The sequence below is a fragment of the Scomber scombrus genome, chromosome 19, assembly GCF_963691925.1.
Source record: "Scomber scombrus chromosome 19, fScoSco1.1, whole genome shotgun sequence".
NCBI classification, from domain to species: Eukaryota; Metazoa; Chordata; class Actinopteri; order Scombriformes; family Scombridae; genus Scomber; species Scomber scombrus.
The window spans coordinates 21,928,068-21,947,617 of record NC_084988.1 but is presented as its reverse complement, the minus strand read 5'-3'; the positions used below and the strand labels follow the sequence as shown (position 1 = coordinate 21,947,617).

General features: G+C 41.2%; 1 protein-coding gene across 1 annotated transcript in view; it reads left to right on the top strand.

Annotated features, from left to right (window-relative positions):
• The window catches only part of alk (ALK receptor tyrosine kinase), a 361,055-nt gene that overhangs the window by 290,372 nt on the left and 51,133 nt on the right, over window positions 1-19,550 (top strand). Inside the window, exons 6-8 of the mRNA XM_062440190.1 lie at window positions 12,678-12,809; window positions 16,910-17,044; window positions 17,823-17,926. Coding sequence (XP_062296174.1) covers window positions 12,678-12,809; window positions 16,910-17,044; window positions 17,823-17,926 — 371 coding nt within the window. The remainder of the gene's footprint in view (window positions 1-12,677; window positions 12,810-16,909; window positions 17,045-17,822; window positions 17,927-19,550) is intronic.

The following is a 19,550-nucleotide window of genomic DNA, read 5'->3' as shown; positions in this document are numbered from 1 at the left end:
GTGGCAGAGTCAAGCTCCGCAACAACCAAATGGCTTTTTTTTTTTGTTGTTGTTGGTTCGGTCTGTGTTTAGCCGCTGATGAATTGGGAACATTGCTCAACAGGAAAGGTTTGTCTAGCTCTAATTCTTTAAATGCGGTTCAAACAGGGTGTTTGGACTGCAGGTCAGGTCAGAGCAGTTAGTCACAGGGAACAATTCCTCATTTGATGTTTTTCACAGCTGCTTGGTCCAATACTGGCAACCTGATAACAAATCAGCAACACCCGACTCCCCCATTACATTATCTGGATTTGCTTGTCAAATATGTAAATATGCGTGCGTGTGCCTGCGTATGAGAGAGATAGAGTGTGGGAAATAGAGGAAGAGAGAGAGAGAAAGAGATAATGAAAAAGACAAAGAGAAGGAAACCAAAATGAAGCCCATACAACATTATCACCATCACCTTCATCACTTTTAATTCCTACTTAATCGTAGTCTTAAACTTAAAAGCAAGTCCTGGTTTTAAAGTAGTTTGAGTGAACTGAGAGAATCTGACAGTTCCCCAAATTGTCCCCAGAATCACTTTGCATGAGATAATAAAAGCTGTAAATCTCTGATAAAAGTGCCAAGCAATGAAAAAGTAGAAAGGTAGCACAACACAACGTAGCAAAACAAATCAATACAAGTGTCATTGTTTATCCAGTCATCCCTTTGTTTAACGGTCTTTTCCATCACTGTAAAGGACAGAGCAGAGCGGGTTGCTGTTGCTCATGCAAATCCAGTTTCTGTTGAACAGTGTCTAATTGTTCTCAGCTCTGGGTTCACTGTGTTCCTTTTGCCAGGCAGCACACAAGCCGTGGCTAGTGGAAGAGAAAAAGTACACAGACATGCCGTACTCTCCTCAGGCACCACCTGGTTCCCCAGCGCAACACCCACTACACACATCCCACTCCCAAACTAAGCCCTAATCCGTCTCGGCACGCTGGCCGTGCGGCCTCGCCACATTTCGCGGTGTTCTAAACCTCCCCCACTTTCCCCTCCAGCACCTGTCACAAGGCTGGGCTCGAATTGCCTTCCTTCCTACCTCACGCCGAGCATGAAGCCCGGGCTCTTGATTAAGGCTCACAGACTCCTCAGCTCCTGGCAAAGGCAGTTGTTTGCTTTATTCGTTCCAGGCCCCTGCACTCAAAATTATCTAATTACTGCTATTAATGACCTGTATTGTCAAGCGTTTGGGTTGGATAGCGCGAGGCCTGCTCCAAACTTGGATTTGATTAATTGTATTTAATTTGGTCCCAGAGGTTTGAAGTTTCATTTCGACAGATAGAAGACGTCTGTGGACACAAAATGTTCTGTATTTCTCACAGGAACAGTTTCCCACCGAGTTAAAGGGGTTTTGTAAGGAAAGCATGATTCACTCTAAGGACTTTCAAATCAGTGAGAGGGAAAAAACATGCTAATTATAATTTTTACTTCAAACCTCTCGTGCAGCATTATTGTCTCTTGCGCATGCCTGCCTTGAGATTTGCAATATCCACAGTCAGAAGTCATAATTCCCCCCGCTTACTCTCAACTGATTTAAATTCTTCTAAATCTCATGTGACTGTTAGATCTTTTGACAATGTCCATTTGCCTCCTCTTTGTTGTTTTCTTGAGCAGAAAGATGCTGATTACTCAAGCCGCTGAAGTGCGAGGAGACATAGTCAATACAGGATAAATAAATAGAGCGGTGTCTGACTTCTTTCTCCATACCCTTCCACTTTAATTAACTCATCAGTCACAGGGCCAACAAGCAATCCAATTTGTTGCCCCTAAAGTGACTTATGTGGTTATATGCCTATCTCTGGAGCTCATCCTCCTTGACAGGAAGTTAGAATCCTGCCTTCTGCTAGTATTTCACCAATGCTAGCCAAGACCCTACAGAAAACGTAATTATTCAAGCGTGGCAAACCTGTCAATGACACTCTTAACCTCCTACAGTTTCTCATCTTGGAAGTAAACAGAAAGCCCTGTGATGACTGACAAGCTCATTACCAGATTGTGTCAATAGCAGGTTTGACTTCTTGCTCTGCCTCCGTCACAGCGCCGCATCATGCCAGAAGGTCACATTTATCTCAACGCTTACAACAACGTTTTCCTCACATAAGAGCACATTTTTGTATTTGTGCTCATGTATTACCAAACAAACTGTCACCATTAATTTTTTTCCAATTGGACATGTAGCTGAGACAAGGCAGCGGTGAACCCCCCCAAGGGAATTTGAACCGGTGACCTTCCCTTCCCTGACCCATTTCCCTAACCATTACACCGTGATGCTGCAGGCTCTTAATGGAGCGTTACGGCGAGTCTATACTTGGCGATTAGGTACACAGCAGCGTGAGGGCGTCCCCAGGCCCATCAATCACTCATGGCCCTGCAGATTCAATGAGGGGGAATGGGTTCGGAGAGAGCCGATGGAGTGGACGGTGTGAGACATGTGGATGGATGGGTGATGGTGTTTCGCAGGAGAGAGGGAAAAAAAACATTCAGTCTCATAGCGTGGGACTGAGACTCGCCTTTAAACATGCTGAGCGTAAGCCTTTAATTGAGTTTTCAATCTCACCTTGACTGCATGAATAAAATAAACTCATCCCTGGAGTGTTTGTTATTGGGTAACAAGTACATACAGATAATACATATATATATATATATATATATATATATATATATATATATATATATATATATATATATATATATATATATGAAGAGAGAGAGAGAGAGAGAAATTGAACAATAAAAAAATTGCAAGTGTGCGTTTATGACAACAAAAGAATGTCAGAATCGCAGCAACTTTATACTGTAAGGTTTGAGAGGTGTCAAACAGTGACGCAGTGGCCCATAAGGATGAGTGATGGAGTACAGCTGATTTCTTTGTTTCCCGTCAGTCTTGTAAAGCCTCATCAGCTCTGGCAGCGCTCGTCAATCCGTCACCGTACATGTGTGCAGGATGAACAAACTCAAACAGGTCTGCAAACCTTGTTGTGAGCCCAAAGTGGGGCTTTTCTTTAGTTCTTTTAATGGTATTCTACTTGCAAAGTTTTCAGTAGCAAGAACAAACTTCCAAACTAAACTTTTGAGCTGCTAATTAACACTTAGTGTCAGAGGCCTCTGGCTTGAGACGCTAAAAGCTTTCATGTTTAATTTGCACAAGGCGACGGTGTATCCTTTAGTCCATAGCTCAAAATGGTGAGCTTCAATTTGCTATTTTGTCTTATAACTTAAAAAAAAAAAAAAAAAAGAATGTTCATATGTTTCCTTTATTTTATTTCATATGTTTGTGAGAAAACACTTGGAATTAGTATTTTTAGAAGTGGATACAGGAAATAAATTCAAAGCTCCAATTGCACCAGGGATGCCTACATTCATCGAAATTCTCAAGGATTTCAATCAATAACCAGGAATCTTAAAGCAAGAAGGACAAGCCTGCAGTATAGATGATGTATGTGTGGGGAATTAACTGCAGCTTCCATAAAAGACCAAGCGGGACATTGTTGTTGTAGTTTTAGTTTTTACTAACAAACGGCAGTAAACGTTAAAATACAACAATATGAAATGCTTTATGGACTAAACATTTAGTGGAAGCTAAGCCATGAACTGTGTTTGGCCACCGACCACACAGAGTCGATATTGAATTGTTCATTGATTAGTTAGGATGAAATATGAGCTATCCTTGGTGCTGAAGTCAAGTTACTGCAGTCACAATTTGCATTTTATTTTTCATGTCTGTGTTTTTCACTCCAAGTATATCTCCTGATGAGACTGAAAGACTGCCTTTATTGAGCTTTATGATTGGTTATTGGGTGCATTATTGCTTTGTGCTGGCAGCTCTATTTATCAAACCATACACACATAAAAGCACTTTTACTGATGGAGATTTAGTTTTCCCTCTTAAATAACTTGAATGGTAAAATGTTGGTTCCATTGGTAGTGGGACACATGCACAGACACTTAGCCTGCTGTCTGTTATTTTTGTCACATAATCCATTTAATGTACTGTACAGTATTTATTAATAAAGGCCTACAAAGAGAGCTCTATTCCCTCTCTGCACGTGTATCTGCCCCCAAGCCCTGCTTCAGTGTGCTCAACATTTGCACAACAGACATTATTTCTACCAAAGGAATGAACTGCATCCATTGTACTCACAATAGGTAGTGCACCACTGGCGTTTGAATTCCCCACTGTTGGAAAAGTTCAAATAAAACCGGGCCAAGGTGCAAGCAGAGTGCCCCTAGGAAATGAAATCAAACGTTATTTCTAAAATAGAAGAATATGATCAAAAATTGCTGCTCTTACATAATTACAATATAACATTTAATTAAATGAGCGCAAGCTGGTATTAGGTAACATTTGCCTGTAACTATACACCGTCAGAACCAATACGAACCTAGTAAATTGAATCTGTCTATCATTTTCACTGCACTCAAATAGTCCATTTTTGATTGAATCATCTTGTGTCTAAGTTGCCCTATCCCAGTGTTTCAAGTACCTAATTCACAGTTATAAAATGTTCCAGTCTTGAGCAATCGATGGGGAGTCTCATTGTTTGGAATCAATAAAAATGTACATCCATTCTGTATATGAGTTGAACTTCAAATGCTTTGTTGAGAATGTATCTTACAGGGTCACCACATCACAATACAAGGCAGAAATTCAGGTCTCGAGGCAATATTGCCAATGCGGGATTGGCAGCATGTTAGAAACCGTGACCTGTAAAACCTGTTTTCATTTATTCTTTGTTTGTAATAACTTCAGTGTGAGTTTTACTATCTGCCTTGAGGGCCTGGATTAAAAAACAGAAGTCAAAAGTAATATCTCATCACAGATACTTTTTGCAGTTTCATGAGCACGTAAAGACAAATTTGTAAAAACAAACTCTTTAATTTCTGGCCTTCAGGAGCCTTAAGGGCGGTCTGCAGTTCATCTACCTGCCAGACATATGTGGAGGTATTACGATGGATATTTTCTTTCTTTCCATTGTGAGATTCTTATTTCTCAGGACACATCATGTCACTTGAAAACCTTCTAGAGATCACACGTTGTTTTGGGCCCTGGGAGAATGATCTGTGACTAGAACACTGGAGCAAGTAAACAACAAAAAAACCACACAGCTCATCAATTAACAGAAGACACAACCTGCCAAGACAAGACCCTATCTGGCAGAGCTGAGCTTCATCACATTCTACCTCTAATCTCTTGCCTTAGGCTTCTCCGCGAGCAGCATCCCCTCAACACAAACTGAGTTTGTGTTGCCGGCACCTTTCCAAGGCAATCTACACAGGCAGTTTCATTTTAAGATATTGAGCAAGTGTTAAATGGCCCAGGGCACCAAGTGGAGTGTTCTCAGCATACATACGCCAAATGGAACAGATGTCTAAATCAACCCTGACCTGGCAGGGACGGGGGAAATGTCTGGATGTTATGGACTTGAAGAAAAGTCTGTTATTAAGACACAGCAGCCTTAAATCTTATTTTGTTCTGTGGAGGAGACTATTGTGCCGAGAGTGTTGGCAGGAAATATGTCCCGTAATCTGGCATTTCATTTGAAATGAGAATTATATTACAATGTAACTGAAGTAAGTTTTGAATGTCTGTGAATGTTCATCTAGTTGTAATAGAAGTCTGCCACAGAAATGTATTGCCTTCTATGACCTCGACTGACTTCAATCTACAATATACCACTTGTATAAACTTCAATAACATTATGTCCTTCTAATGTGCTTTTCAAAATACAACTTGGACCTAATCATTTTTCTTACATTCTTGCTACAAAGCAGTAAAAATCTCCTTTTGAGATGAAGAAATAAATAACACATTTACTTGACCTTTGTATTATGAACCTCAGACTTGCAGTGCAGTATCCTGACTCTTGTGTGAAATGGAGCCAAATGTCTTCCCCTGTCATAAATCCAAAAACCATTATGCAACATCAATAAGTTCATAATGTGGAATCAAAGCTCTCTGGCTCTGCTGATGGTTTTAAACCAAACAAAGGCTACAATCTTATCATGACTGCTGTGTCAGTAAGACACATTCTTTGTTGTCAACACCGCTCTGCATACTATCAGTGACAGTGTTTACTTGGTTTCATTGACGTAGTGGATGTGGTCACACAAGAAACCTTAAGGGTGATAAAATCCAGTCTGTCTGGAATGTCAGTGATGCTTTGGGATTTGGGATTAAAGCAAAACTACCTGAAAAGAACATTCCAGTTAGTTTATATTTTGCTCTTGCTACCTTGAAACTTGAGTATAATGCAGTATAAAATGTTTTTTAATATAAATTTAGACCACCAACCAGCAAGTAAGGAATGACCTGTATGAGCAAGGCTAAAATACATTAGTATTCGAGATGTTGTAGTCATCCTAATCGTGGCTGCTTAAAAATGCATAACTGCTCTATGAATGCTGGTGTTTTGCACCACATCAAACCTGAAACGATGAAGGGGAAGTTTAATGAGATCAGGCATAAAGGTAAATAATCATAATTGGAAATTATACATGGCAAAGGATATGAAGGTCAGGTCAGAATCAGTTTCATGTTAACCAAATCCTAATGTTACCATGACTACATCACTTGAACTCAACCAATAGCCACATTTTGTGCAGATAAAAGAAGAAATAATCATCTCCAGAACAAAGAGCAGACCATAACGGTATCATTTTAATGTTCTATCTCTAGCAGTCTGCTGTTGTCTGTGCCGCTGTCTCTCCAGCAGGGAGCATGACAGATAGCGATAGTGATTGGGCAGAGCTCTGACCAATCGAGCATGGCCGTGTGCAGTTAATTGAATTCATGAGCGAATACTTCTCGTCCTGTCGACTGTCCGGTGGGAAACTCGGCTGCATTCATCTTCAGCATCCAAGCTGCCGTAAATCACCAGGAATATATCCAGACTCTGCCTTTAGTGTGGTGGCGCCTCCTCATGCTTGGACCCATTGGGATTTTCCAGTATGACAGAGCACAGTCCTCCATGACAACATCCGAGATCAGAGACTACTACATAATAATGAGCAGAAAAGGATAAATGCGTTCTAACTACTGCTGAATTGAATGCTAGACTTAATCAAGCATTTGAAGGTCTCTTTTTATTTTGTAATTTCCAGTCATTTCCATCCATGCACACAAAAGCCCAAGCAGATCTTCCTCAGTCTGTTTTCCTGTTGTTTCAGAGCACACACAAGGATTTCAGAATATGACTGACATGCTTGCTCATCTGTAGGAAAACAAAAGCCATATTAATTCCAGTGTGAGTCTACCCTCTCCACGACTCCAGATTGTGTTTTTACAGCTGTATTTCGACACGGATACGTCTGTCTGCATTCAAATCGGCGAGCTATCTCCACATGGCGAAACCATAACAAAAAGTTTTATTCAAATGGCGAGACAAACTGCTTTGCATGATCTCGTGATATCCCACAGAGTGAGACATCTCTATCAGCGGAATCTTAAAATAATAAGCGTGATATGTGTGACGCAGCTGTGTAAAAATGCAAAGATGTTAAATGTTGGAAGTGATTTCAGCTTGTCTGTAAAGAAGAAAAAGTTTGATAACACTGGCCTTCTTTTCCCTACTTTATATTCAATATTCAGTAAATTCAAATATTCAGTAACCCCACAAGTTGTTTTTTTTTGTTTTGTTTTGTTTTTGTTGGGGGTTTTTTTGTCAGAGCGGCGTCCTTAATGATTTTTTTTCATCATCATTAATGAGATTTGACAGTGTTTTACAGCCTTGAGAGGGCTCCACACGCTACAGAAACCGAGATGTCAAGACACATTTTTGTCCTAAATTTTGGCTGTCATTTAATTCCTGTTTTGCTCAGTTGTTTTGCTTTTGATCTCGTCGGTGAAGCCTCCCCCGATTTTCATTCTGCGAGCAGACGGGCGACTTAGCCGGTCATCGGATGTATGGGATTTTTTTTTTGTGGAGGAGGAAGAGGAAGAGGCAAAACAAAACTTCAGCGAAAACATCTTTAAAATATGCTCAACCTACATAAGAAGACATGAGACGAATGCACTTCACTTGAAAAAGAGTGCTTAGTTTGATCATGTATGTAGTTAGATCTATATGTGTGAGTTCACCATGCTGCTCAATTAAAGGATGAGTTCACAATTTCTTAAAGCAACAGTCAAGTGTCCATAATAACATTAAAACAGATTTTTCTCAACATTCTTTTTGTTCATACTGATCACTAGAAGATCCCTTCATAATGTGCTTTCACTGTAAGGGATGGAGGACAAAATCCACAGCTTTAATAGCCTGTATGAACATGAGGATTACAATGAGAAACCTGTGTCAATGTTCATTTGAGCACCTGGCTGCTTTTTTTTAAATAGACTTTAAAAAATTTGAACAGAAAGCTTAACAAAGGTATATTATAAGACATTTGGACCATGATCTTAGACACAGTATATATTAATATGTGTTGTATTTGGGTTTTGCTGTAAGTTTGCAGATTGCTCGAGCAAAACGTTATTAAACGTGACTCCACCATATCATGTTTCAGCAATGTGGAAACTATAAATGCTGACGTGACATTTTTGAAGTGGAGAATAAAAGCAGCGCACTCACATCCTCTCATGGAGCCATGAGAGACCCTTTAAGAGTTGCAACAGTTAATGATACACAGATGAAATGTATTCTCCACCTACAGTGGCCACTCACTGCAGCACCGGCTTTTAGAGGATACTGTATATTGATGTATGTACACGCTCCACTCGACTCCTGTCTGGTGTACTTGTTAAGTGTTTAACAATTATCCACTGCAAACGGTCAACAGCATCGACGGCGGTACTCTGCGTCGACTATGTATAAGAGATAGTGACTGATGGCTCCCTTTCATTCCCTACTGACATTTAGACAAAAGCAAAGAAGGCTGAGTACAGCAAACAGCAGGATTTCTGTCTCTGATTGTCTCCTCTGTTCAGCTTGTCCTTTAGCAACAGAAGATCAAAGTCAGCACAGACCTGCAACTCTGATTCTAAAACCCGGCGGAGCTTGAAAAAGACATTGAGGCTGTTTTTTTTTTTCTTTGTGGAATGATTTTTTATTTTTTTTATAAAACCTTGCAAATCTGTAAGTCAGTAATGAGAAAGTGAATGAGACGCTGTTGATATATTGCACAGACTTCTATCACAATACGTGTTTATAAAAAGCAAAAACAACAATGTCTGGATTGACGCTGTAGTAGTTCAGATACTACAGTATATGTGTAAATAAAGCTTCTTGTCCTACAGCATTTATTCCTGCGTGACTGCGATATCTTTATTGATCTCTGAATAGACTTGACTTTGTTGCCTCATGAAAGGTTTCTTTTAGTTTTCTTGTCTCGTGAGTTTGTTCTCTTTTCTTGCAGCTTTGAAAAAATAATGTGTCACTGAACATCTGGAACAATGCTCGGTTTAACGTTGTCAGCGGTGAATCGGGCTCCAAACTTGACGTCAATGAGCTCGACTCCTTTCACTTTCACATCTATCTATTTGTTATATATGTATTTAGATGTATTTCCAGTGTTTGGGATGGAACAGCAGCGTTAATTGTTCACCGTTTAGCTGTGTCCGACGACGCTTCTCTACTTCGTCATTTATCCGAGGCCGCCGCACCCTGGGTCACCTATCCCCCTGTTCGCCACTCATAGATCATTCCCCTCACAAAGCCGAGCCAACCCCCTGAGCACACGGATAACAAAACTCACTTACTCCCGCAGGCTATTCATCCTCCCTGCTGACCCACTTGTTTTCACAATCTGACAAGTGTGATTTAAGAACTGCGGTAGGCCAGGAGTGCAGCGGCCATGTCGGGGGCCACACTTTACCTGTATCCACGAGGTGACAATGCCACTTGGAGACTTATTTTACTTTTTTTTTTTTTCGTCTGTCATCAAAACTAAGATAAATCTATGAATTTACATACATTGCCCAGAGGTTTCAGTGTACTCTAGATAACTTTTTTTCTCTATTGATAAATCGTTCTGCTTGCGGTGTCAACATTATACGAGGAGGAAGCCACTGAGCAAGGTGTATGCATAATGCATGTGTTGAGCATGACTGAATACACACAGCAAGACCACATCTACTGTATATGTATGCAGTCGGTCACACAAAAAAAACCCAAGCCTGTGCTTCATTTCCTTATTTGAATAAAATGTTATGTTTGCTTTCTTCTGTGTTCATCTGTAAATGTCACCTGTGTGTGTGTTTGTGTGTGTGTGTGAGGCTGCAGTAGGAGGCGTGTGAGCGTGTGCTCCCCATCCCAGCCGTCAGGAAGGAAAAAGAGAGGCGGTGAAAGATGATTCATAATGTGCAGCACAGCTCTGATGAAAAGGGGGTATTCATTATTATTAAAGTCATTCACTCAGGCGAACATGTTTTCAAAGAATTTGAACTGGGTTACTCACTGACAATGTTAATGTGGCTCCAAGGGCCCGTCACAATAGCGGACTGTGGGAGGCCCCTGACTAATGTGTTTTTGTCCAATTTAAGAAAAAAAAAAAAGCCTCCCCCTCTTTCTTATCCATAGAGTTGACAGTGCCAGTTTCCCATTGGGGCTTTAAGGTTTCTCACAGTAGAAAAAAAAAGAGGGAGGGGGGGGGGTTGCAGTATGCTGTGAATCAGGCATAACTGTAAAATGTCCACCCTCTACTGCTTCATAACTAGACAGTCATTTCTGCTAACTATTGTAGCTTTGTTTATTTGTGTCATAAAACTTCTTTACGCTGCATATTTTCGGAGCAGGTTATTAATTTTACTTTTTGCTTTAGTTTCAAACGGCACATTTTACCTCACACGTATTGAATCACATCCATCACACCCGCTGTGAAGCTGATCATATGAAAGGATGATTTCTTGGCAACCGAGAAATACCGCAGGTCTATATATTTGGCTGGTTTATTCATGCACGAAGAACAAAATATTGACTAGATAGTCAGGCTTTCTCCCCGAACAGAGCAGAGTTCACCTTTATATACAGTAGTACTGAGTGTGTACATAATGTGTATCCTCTGTACGTGTAGATGTGTGTGTCTCAGTATAAACATACAGTGGCTATGCCCATGTGGTTTGATTCCATAAATAACAGTCTTTGGCCGGCTTTACAACACTTTTGATCTCAACCTACATGTCAGTAACCTTCGCATTCATAGTCAATAGATGTGCTTCTTGCAAATATACCATTGAAAGGATAGCGAACAACCAAACATAAGGTAACATCTGCTACCTTACATCACATATGGCTTATCTTAAAGTGTATCTGCATCAAAAGCAGCAACATAAAGCATGCAGCAACATAATCTGTATCATTAAATGCTTTAATTTATCCTTGCTTTTAACCACTTACAGTCATATTGTCTTATCCTGGTTGTTGCCTGGAGAGTTAAGTAGCTACAAGTAGCAGCAGCATCAAGTATCAAGTACTAATATGGTTGATTAATAGTGTTTGGCAGCGTTTGTTGTTTTTTTCATTTCCCTCTGACACGTAACATTATAAATGTTCTGTGTTCCGCGCCGCTGTACTTTATCTTGTCCCGCCACATGTTTGCGAGCCTGTCACCCAGATGTAAGTCTGAGCTGGAGGAGATTGGTACAGACGACGCCTGTATCACATCCCACAGAAAACGATGCCGTGTGGAAAAAAACAAAAGAACCCCCCCTCCCCAAAAAAAAAACAAAACAAAGGAGTACGTTCATTACAAACTTTGTGTTAAAATGAGTGTAGCATCGACGCCTATCTAGTCGATCCCCGGCTCCTCTCTCCTCCCTGTCACGAATTCCAACGTTATCAGACATCCGACTCCCAAGTTCGTCTGAATGGAGAACAAATCTGCATAATACAGATCAAGGGCGAAGCTACAGTAAGCGGAGCCAGTCACTCATGATAAAAATCACATCTCGTTTGTTCCTTATGATAGAGGAGGAGGGGGAGAGGGGGGGGGGGGATAACAAGATCTCCATCAGTGGGCCATTTTTTTTTTGTTTTGTTCTCTTTACTGTGATCAGCTTCTGATGATTAAGGTGGAGGTGAGCAGTCAGTTTCCACAACCGAGATATCACCTCTTTGATTTGCATAGATATGCAAATGTCCCGGGTTACAATTGAGTTGTTGAGACTGGTGATAGAAATTGGTGTCTGTGTGTGTGTGTGTGTGTGTGTGTGTGTGTGTGTGTGTGTGTGTGTGTGTGTGTGTGTGTGTGTGCGCTACCTGCTGCAGTATCTAGGTCATTGTTTTTGCTTCTTGTACACTCGTCTGATGGATACGTACTGTATTCAAAGCCAGATGTTTACGCCGCCTTGGCCAAGTTATTTATGCTGTTCCAGGCGCTGCTGATGTCACGCAGGCTTAACAGGCAGGGCTTGCGTTCGCTTTCGTCACTGACTGATGTGTTTTTTTTGTCCTAACTATATTTTCTCCTGTTTGTAAGCTAAGTTTTTTTCGAGAGCCACTGATTTCTGTTTCAGTGTCCGACATATAAATCTTGCAGCAGAGCTCAATAAGTAAACTTCCAACATAACCGAGAGCTATTTTTCCTCTTTTTTTCCTCGGTTTTGCTACATTACATTTTCTCATTTTACTCTGGCAGCATTTTAGTTTTTCAACGACTAACAATGACTGTGTTTTTTTCTTGTCTCTCCTCCTCTTCTTCTTCTTTCTTTCTGTCCTCAGCATCCTCACAGGGCCCCAATATCACACTTGAGGGTCAGTACCACTGCCACCAGGGACCCGGGATCCCACTGGACAAGCTGTGCGACTTCAGAACAGACTGTCCGCTCGGCGATGACGAAGGCGACCTATGTCGTGAGTACACGGTGACGCGGGGACACGACGGGCACATGCGTCACGTGTCCTCTACCGTCCTCCCTTCATCTCTCAGATCAGAACAGCCCAGTTGTGAAGGAGTTGGTCATCCGCACTGAGCCGTCTTTAATAAAGCTGTTGCATCCTGCCCAACGGAGCAACAACTGAGCGTTGGCGTGAGCTTCCCTGACAGAGAGGCGAAGGGGGGGGGGGTAAAGCCAGGAAAAAAGAAAAAAGCAGCGTAGCTATGCTTGGCTAGCATTTCTCATCCTTGACATATTCCATGGTTGTTATTTCTATCTCTTTGCACATTTGTTTTCTGCTTTTCTCGAAGCCTTGGAGGAACTATAGCCAAGTATGCTGACATCTTATTCACAAGTGAAGTCCCTCGGGCTTTGCTCTGTGTGTGTGTGTCTTTTTTTTTTTGGTCCTACTTACATGCATACACTGTCTTCCCAATTTACAGATGCACAGTTCAAAAGTCTCATTCCCCCTACCATGTTTTTAAATGTTGTACCTGGATTTCAGTGTTGCTTTTTTTTCCTTCTTTTCTCCACCCATATTAAACTGACCAGAGTTAATTTGCTCCTGCCCACAGTTTAGGTCATCCTCCCATGCGGTGCTTATTAAAATGATGGCTGCTCCCTCGCGCTTATAGGTTTGCTAACTACGGGAGCTGAGAGATAAGAGGGTAACGAGAGGGTGAAAATCCCAGCCGAGGCGCGCTTCCCCTTTCTACTGCTAGGAAGGCTTATCTGCGCTAATTGGCCTGAGAGGCGAACCCAAGGGTATAATCTCCATTTGAATGTAATGCGTGTAACGTTTTGATTGTATAAGCATAAGAATTGGAAATTAGAGCATAAATGATCATCGGTAAAGCGCGGATCCCAGCTTTTTAAACGTCGTACAGCAGCCAATCTACAGCGAAGAATTACTTCATTTAAAGTGTGGCAGTCGTACAGATGCTGCATGTGTTGCGGAGGCCAATGTAAGGTTCGTATATTTGTGTTTGCATCAGCAATAAACAGAGCAGGTGATATGTGACGCAGACTAATGGGCATTGGAGGGAGCTGCTTGAAAGTTTAAGATTTGAGGCTTCTTTTTCCACCCTTTTCCCACTGTGTGACCTCATTAGAGGGGCTGAGGATGCACATGAGCGTGAAGGCCAGCTGTCATCTGCTTTGAATCAATGCTTTCTGTCTGTCTTTCTGTCTTCTCAAAATAGTAATAACCTTTATCCTCACTGATTGAGGACAAAGACAATCAATACATAAGTTCATTCATCAGCCTGACACTCACATTCGAGTCCTTCCTCATACCCTCCTTGTCACACGTACCACTACACCTCTGCATTTGCTTCATCTTCCATCGACTCGCCGCAATTACCCTCCTGCTACCAAAATCACATAGCGCTCCCCTCTCTGATAGCCTATTCTCTGTGATCTATCCACGAGTTATCGTCATCTGATTTGATCTATTTAAATCCTTCATAAGCTGTGCCAAGGCTCATTAACAGGAAAAAAAAAAGCAACGAGAGGCAGTAGGAACAAACTTAGCTTGTGTCAATCACAAAGATTTCTGACACATAAGGAAAACACAGTCCCCGCGGATCTGCCTCTCCATCCTACCCCAGCATCATTATGCATAAAACGCATCCTCCGCCTCTTTGAGAGTCACAGCATCCTGCGGTTGATCTTAGTCTAAATTCTGCAGACGCCCCACTGCTTTCCAACACCACATTTCCCCCCCTCCCGTAACTACAGAGGAACGCTGCTTACATCAAAGGTGAATGTGAGCAGGAATCTAAAGTGGTAATCTTCAAGATTCCCCTGCTTTTTAAAAAAAAAAAAAAAAAAGTGGTTTTATTATGCTGGGAGCATCAACAGTGATCTCCTCCCAGAGATCACTTGTCACTCCAAACTTGACCTAAACACCAGAACACTTCAATAATAACTAATCATTTCAGTATCACAACACTTAACATTTGAGAGCGTAATCATAGTTTATTATACTGTCAGATGTAATCACCACATTGCGGTACACATGCGCATTTGCCCGTGTAATGACACTTTATAACAAGAGGTCTGACATATTTTTTTTAGGAGGCCGTGTCCTTGTGTCAATTTGTCATGACAGCGATCACGAGAGCAGTTTCAACTTTGCACACAGAGTGACATTATTAAACGCGCGACATTAACATTAAATAACACACGTGTCACTTTTCATGAAATAGCCATGACAGCTCACACCGGCTCCATCCTCTCTCGTGTTTCATGACGAGTTCCCTCGGAGACGCAGAGCGATGGAAGCAGATGGTAATAAATGATAGCGATCAGTCGCATAAAGTGACATTATCAAAGACTTGCATGAAGAACGTCTAAGTGACACTAAGTGGTTTATGTAAGGAGGAAAAATGACTCATTATATCACAAGACGAGGATATGAAATTCACTTATTAACCCCAAAAAATCCCAGAGAGGCTTCTGCCTGTTTGAGGGAAAACATGACAGGAAAAACATTGCTTGTGTTGTTTGTTTTTTTAACCTCTTTAAAATAAAAGGATGTTTTTTTTCACTGTCTTTAGGTGTCATGGAGAAAGATGACTTTTTCTTCTTCTTCTTTTTCCTGAAAAATCCCTTCTTTGTGATCTCGGCTCAGGCCAGTTCCAGCTCCATTATCTGGATGATGCCATTTCCAAAAAAGCACACTGTTATCACAGCACTTACGGATTCTTATAAGTAATGGACACTCACAGTAGCTCTGGGTAGAAGGAACATTAAGGAAAAATGTATAAAGTGAAAGCTTCCAACACAGAGATGAAACTCAAACCTCCTCGGTGTCAAAAGTACCACACTATCAAACCAAAGTACAGAATGATTTTAAAGCATTCAGCAACACCAAAACCCATCATAAAAAGGAGTGACTAAAGAATATGTAGGTCATATGTCGATCTCGTTAGACAATGAAAAGTAGTGCCTCATTTACTGTAAGTTCATAAAAACACAGTGTTGCATTGAGCTGTAGCACTGATATAAGTAAGTGTCATATTTCAGGCTATTCCAGTGTCATTTCAATACTCAGGAAGAATTAAGTCACATTATTAGTTTTTTTTCCAACATATTTTTATTGGCTTTTTCGAACATATAAAACATTCATAGAAACACAGTGTAGCATTGAGCTGTAGCACTGCCATGAATGAGTGTCACACTTCAGGCTATTTCATTTATTCATATGGAAGGTATTTACAGGGTCATATCAGCACATTGGAAAAAATTCCATCACATTAAAAATTGAATCTAACGTGAAACTTCACACCTACAGTAACCACATACCATATATACACACACAACTCTGTTATCTGTAAGTGACAATGGACTGGAAAATAGTCCTGAAATCAATCAAAAAATGTATTTGATGTTTTTTTCAGTCTGTTTTTGACCAAACATAAGATGAAAGATAAAACCTTGCTTGCACCTTTTCATGATGACACAGTGTAGAAATAAGAACGCACAAACATGTACTTCTTTTTCTTCTATTTGTGGTTCCACAAGGATGAGTTTTATTCACTCCACTATCCAATAAAACTATTTCACTGTCTTGCTGCTGTACACTCTTTTTTTTTTTTTTACTAGTAGTCAGTGGCCGAAAAGCTTCAGAGGCTCACGCCATTCCGTCAAGTGATTTCAAGTTGATTGCCACCCCCAAAACGCATCATGTCACCGCCTCAGCTTTTTCATTTCCCCTCAGACCCTCTTCAATTTTCTTCTACTTTTTCCTATCTCCCGCCCGTCTAGACACTTCAAACCTTTTTTCCACTTTCTGCTTCTTTTCATGGGGTCTCTGGCAGAGCAACCACCCCACGCCCCTCGCCGACTTGCCCACCCACCACACCTCAACCCTAATTTTCACCAACACTTTGAGTCCTGTGAGCCATTAGTCTACCACCACCCCCTCACCCAACATGTCTCTCTCTCTCTTTCTCTCTTCTCAACCTCTTAGACTTTTTCTCTCTCACTTCCCACTCCCACCAAACCCCCTCAATTCTTATCATCTTCTCCTCTCCACCCCCTTGATATATTCCCTCTCCTGTCTCTCTCCAGGGCGCTTTCTCAATGGCAGCTACTGCTCTTTTGAAGACGGCGACTGCAGTTGGCAGTCATTAACGGGCCGCGGCCTCTCCTGGAGAAGACTCCAGTCCCCAGCCAAAGCTACCAGGCAGAGCTGCCCATCATCAGGTGGCTCACGCACACCTCCCACCATATCATCAAAAAAAAACGTTCTTCTGAAATGATAAAAAGATCTATTTGCCAGGCGCTCTTAAGTGTATATAATGTTAATAGCTCATTAAAAAAGGGACTTCAAAGGGGGGGGAATAGTGTAAAGCACAAGTTAAACCGATGATCTTGAAGCAATTGAGTCTAACAGTTTGTGAATAATGTGGAAATATAAGCAAAAAAAAACCTCTGATTTGTCAGACACGGAGGCATGTTTTCTTGTTCAGAGCTCACTGCGCTGCAATCCCGACGGGCATAAAAAGCTCCGGCGTGTAGAGTCTGAGTCGTACATCTGCAGTTCATCGTCAGCGCAGTGACTTCAGTGTCTCCGGATGAGGTTTTTTAAGACTTGGTTTGCTCAGGGTTGTTTTTGTTCTCGACTATTTACAGAACTCTCAGGGGCTCACTGGGGAAACTATAAATGGAGCATTGTAATTTTACGCCAGATTTAGCGATGAAAAAAAAAAAGCTGTTTTTTTTTTTTTGTATGCTGTGATTCTGTTCAACTGCACCTTGTTTGAGAATCCTCCAAAATTCTTTAGTTTTATTGGTAAAGTTATGCATCAAAGCAGAGAAAAAAAGAAGTGATGTAATATGGCTCATTATTACATTTCAAAACCTCCAAAATGAGACTTTTTTTTTTTTTTTTTAATATCCAGTTTCACACATCACAGTCAGTGTCACATTTCTGTTTATTCTTCTATTTATTGAATCTGTTTAATGTGTTTTTGTATTAAAGGGACTACGTTCAGTGTGGAGGGAGGTCAGTCCAAAAGTCAGCGTGGCTCAGCGTCACTGAGGAGCCCTCTCTTCCCTCCACCGTTAAGAAACTCTCCATGCACGGTGAGCACAAGTACAGAGTGGGTTTTCCTCCTAGCATAAATATAATCTTCAATATGTGTGCCATTGTTCACACATAAACAGTATTCAGAGAGTTGAATGTGAGAAAAAATGCATAGTCCTGCAGTGAGTCCTTACCACTAACTCTATGATTCCTCCATTACATTTAAAATTGAAGGTACAGTGTGCTGACATTCAGGTTTATATGGTGATAAACTGATAGATTTCCATTTGAAAGCCTATATTGATAAGAAAAAAAAAAAGAAAGTGAAGTTGCTATTTCCAACTTGCAAACATCTGCCAAATGTCACCATTTTGTTATTGCTGTAGAACTGGAAAGCTTTAAATAATTGGGCATGTTAATAACTTCCTGGAGCAGCTGAATAATCTCCTCAAGAGATCCTATCAGACATTGAGGTCGACCTCGTCAATCACTGGCTGTATCTGCTGACCCAGTTGTAAATGTTAGGAGTCATCCATTATTCAGGTGATGATGTTCACAGAGCAGGTCTCCAGGTGAAGAGGTTGTGTACTTGAAGTCTTGATTGATGATGTTGCGTTGAGCATTGAGAGAAAGTTATTTTCATTTTGGGCGAACGCCGCAACCTTATGGCCTATTGCATGTGTTCCTGGCACATTTAAAGTGGAGGCAGGGAGGGACTGGAGGTGAGACGAGCTGGGACAGAGTTGAGGGTCAGAGGTTAAAAGGTCAGAAAACTGTACGATAATAAGAGAGACGGAGGGGAAATCAAATTAGTCTCTGCAAAAGGACTTTGCATGAGGAGGGCAGAGAGTGTGCTGAATCTGAGGCGTGAATAAGAGGTGTGTGATATTTGGGGACGGCGGCGGCAGCGGTGCGCCATGGCAGACTTTGCCTCACAGCTTCCTGGCACACAGCCAAAGATTAAGCCATGATTCCAGATTAACACACTAAATCCTTCTCTCTACACTGAACCGGTGCTGCTCAATCCAGCCTGTCAGCTCTTGGACAACTACGTTGAGGATATTAGTCTTGGGTATTGGCTCCAGCCCATGTTCACTTTCATGCTTTGCCCAGTGTGCACTGTGTGCTGCCTATAATCTTGATGTCTAAACGGTCACCATGTGGTCTCGCAGTTGACGATAAGGACCACAAGCTGCTATCCATAAGCACAATATAAGCACTCATAAAGGTTCTGCACTGTCTGGATTGTGTTGTCTCTACATGGACTTCTCATCAGGCTTAAGCCAGCATTTGTTCCACTTAAATAGTGAAGCAAGAATTATGTTCTTAGCTCCAATAAAAGGCTGTAGAGAAACATGGCCACAACCTATACTTGTTTGCAAGCTTTGGATTCAGATCGGCTTCCTCCTTGCTGTTTAATTGCTGCTACAGCCTGTGTGTTGCTTAGTTTAGAGCAATTTAGAGGTTTAAATCCATCATATCCCTCCTGGAAATATGAAAATGATGATTTAATTGTGCTGAAGCTTGCAGGAGCAGGGCAGATAGCAAAATAACTCAAATTCTGATCCTGGTTGAATTGTGTTCATCTCTGAATAAATAGGATTGAACAGTTGGTTGTTACTGATTGAGCTCAATGTGTAGGACTTCAATCAATAAATATTCAAAGCAAGTTAACCCTCCTAT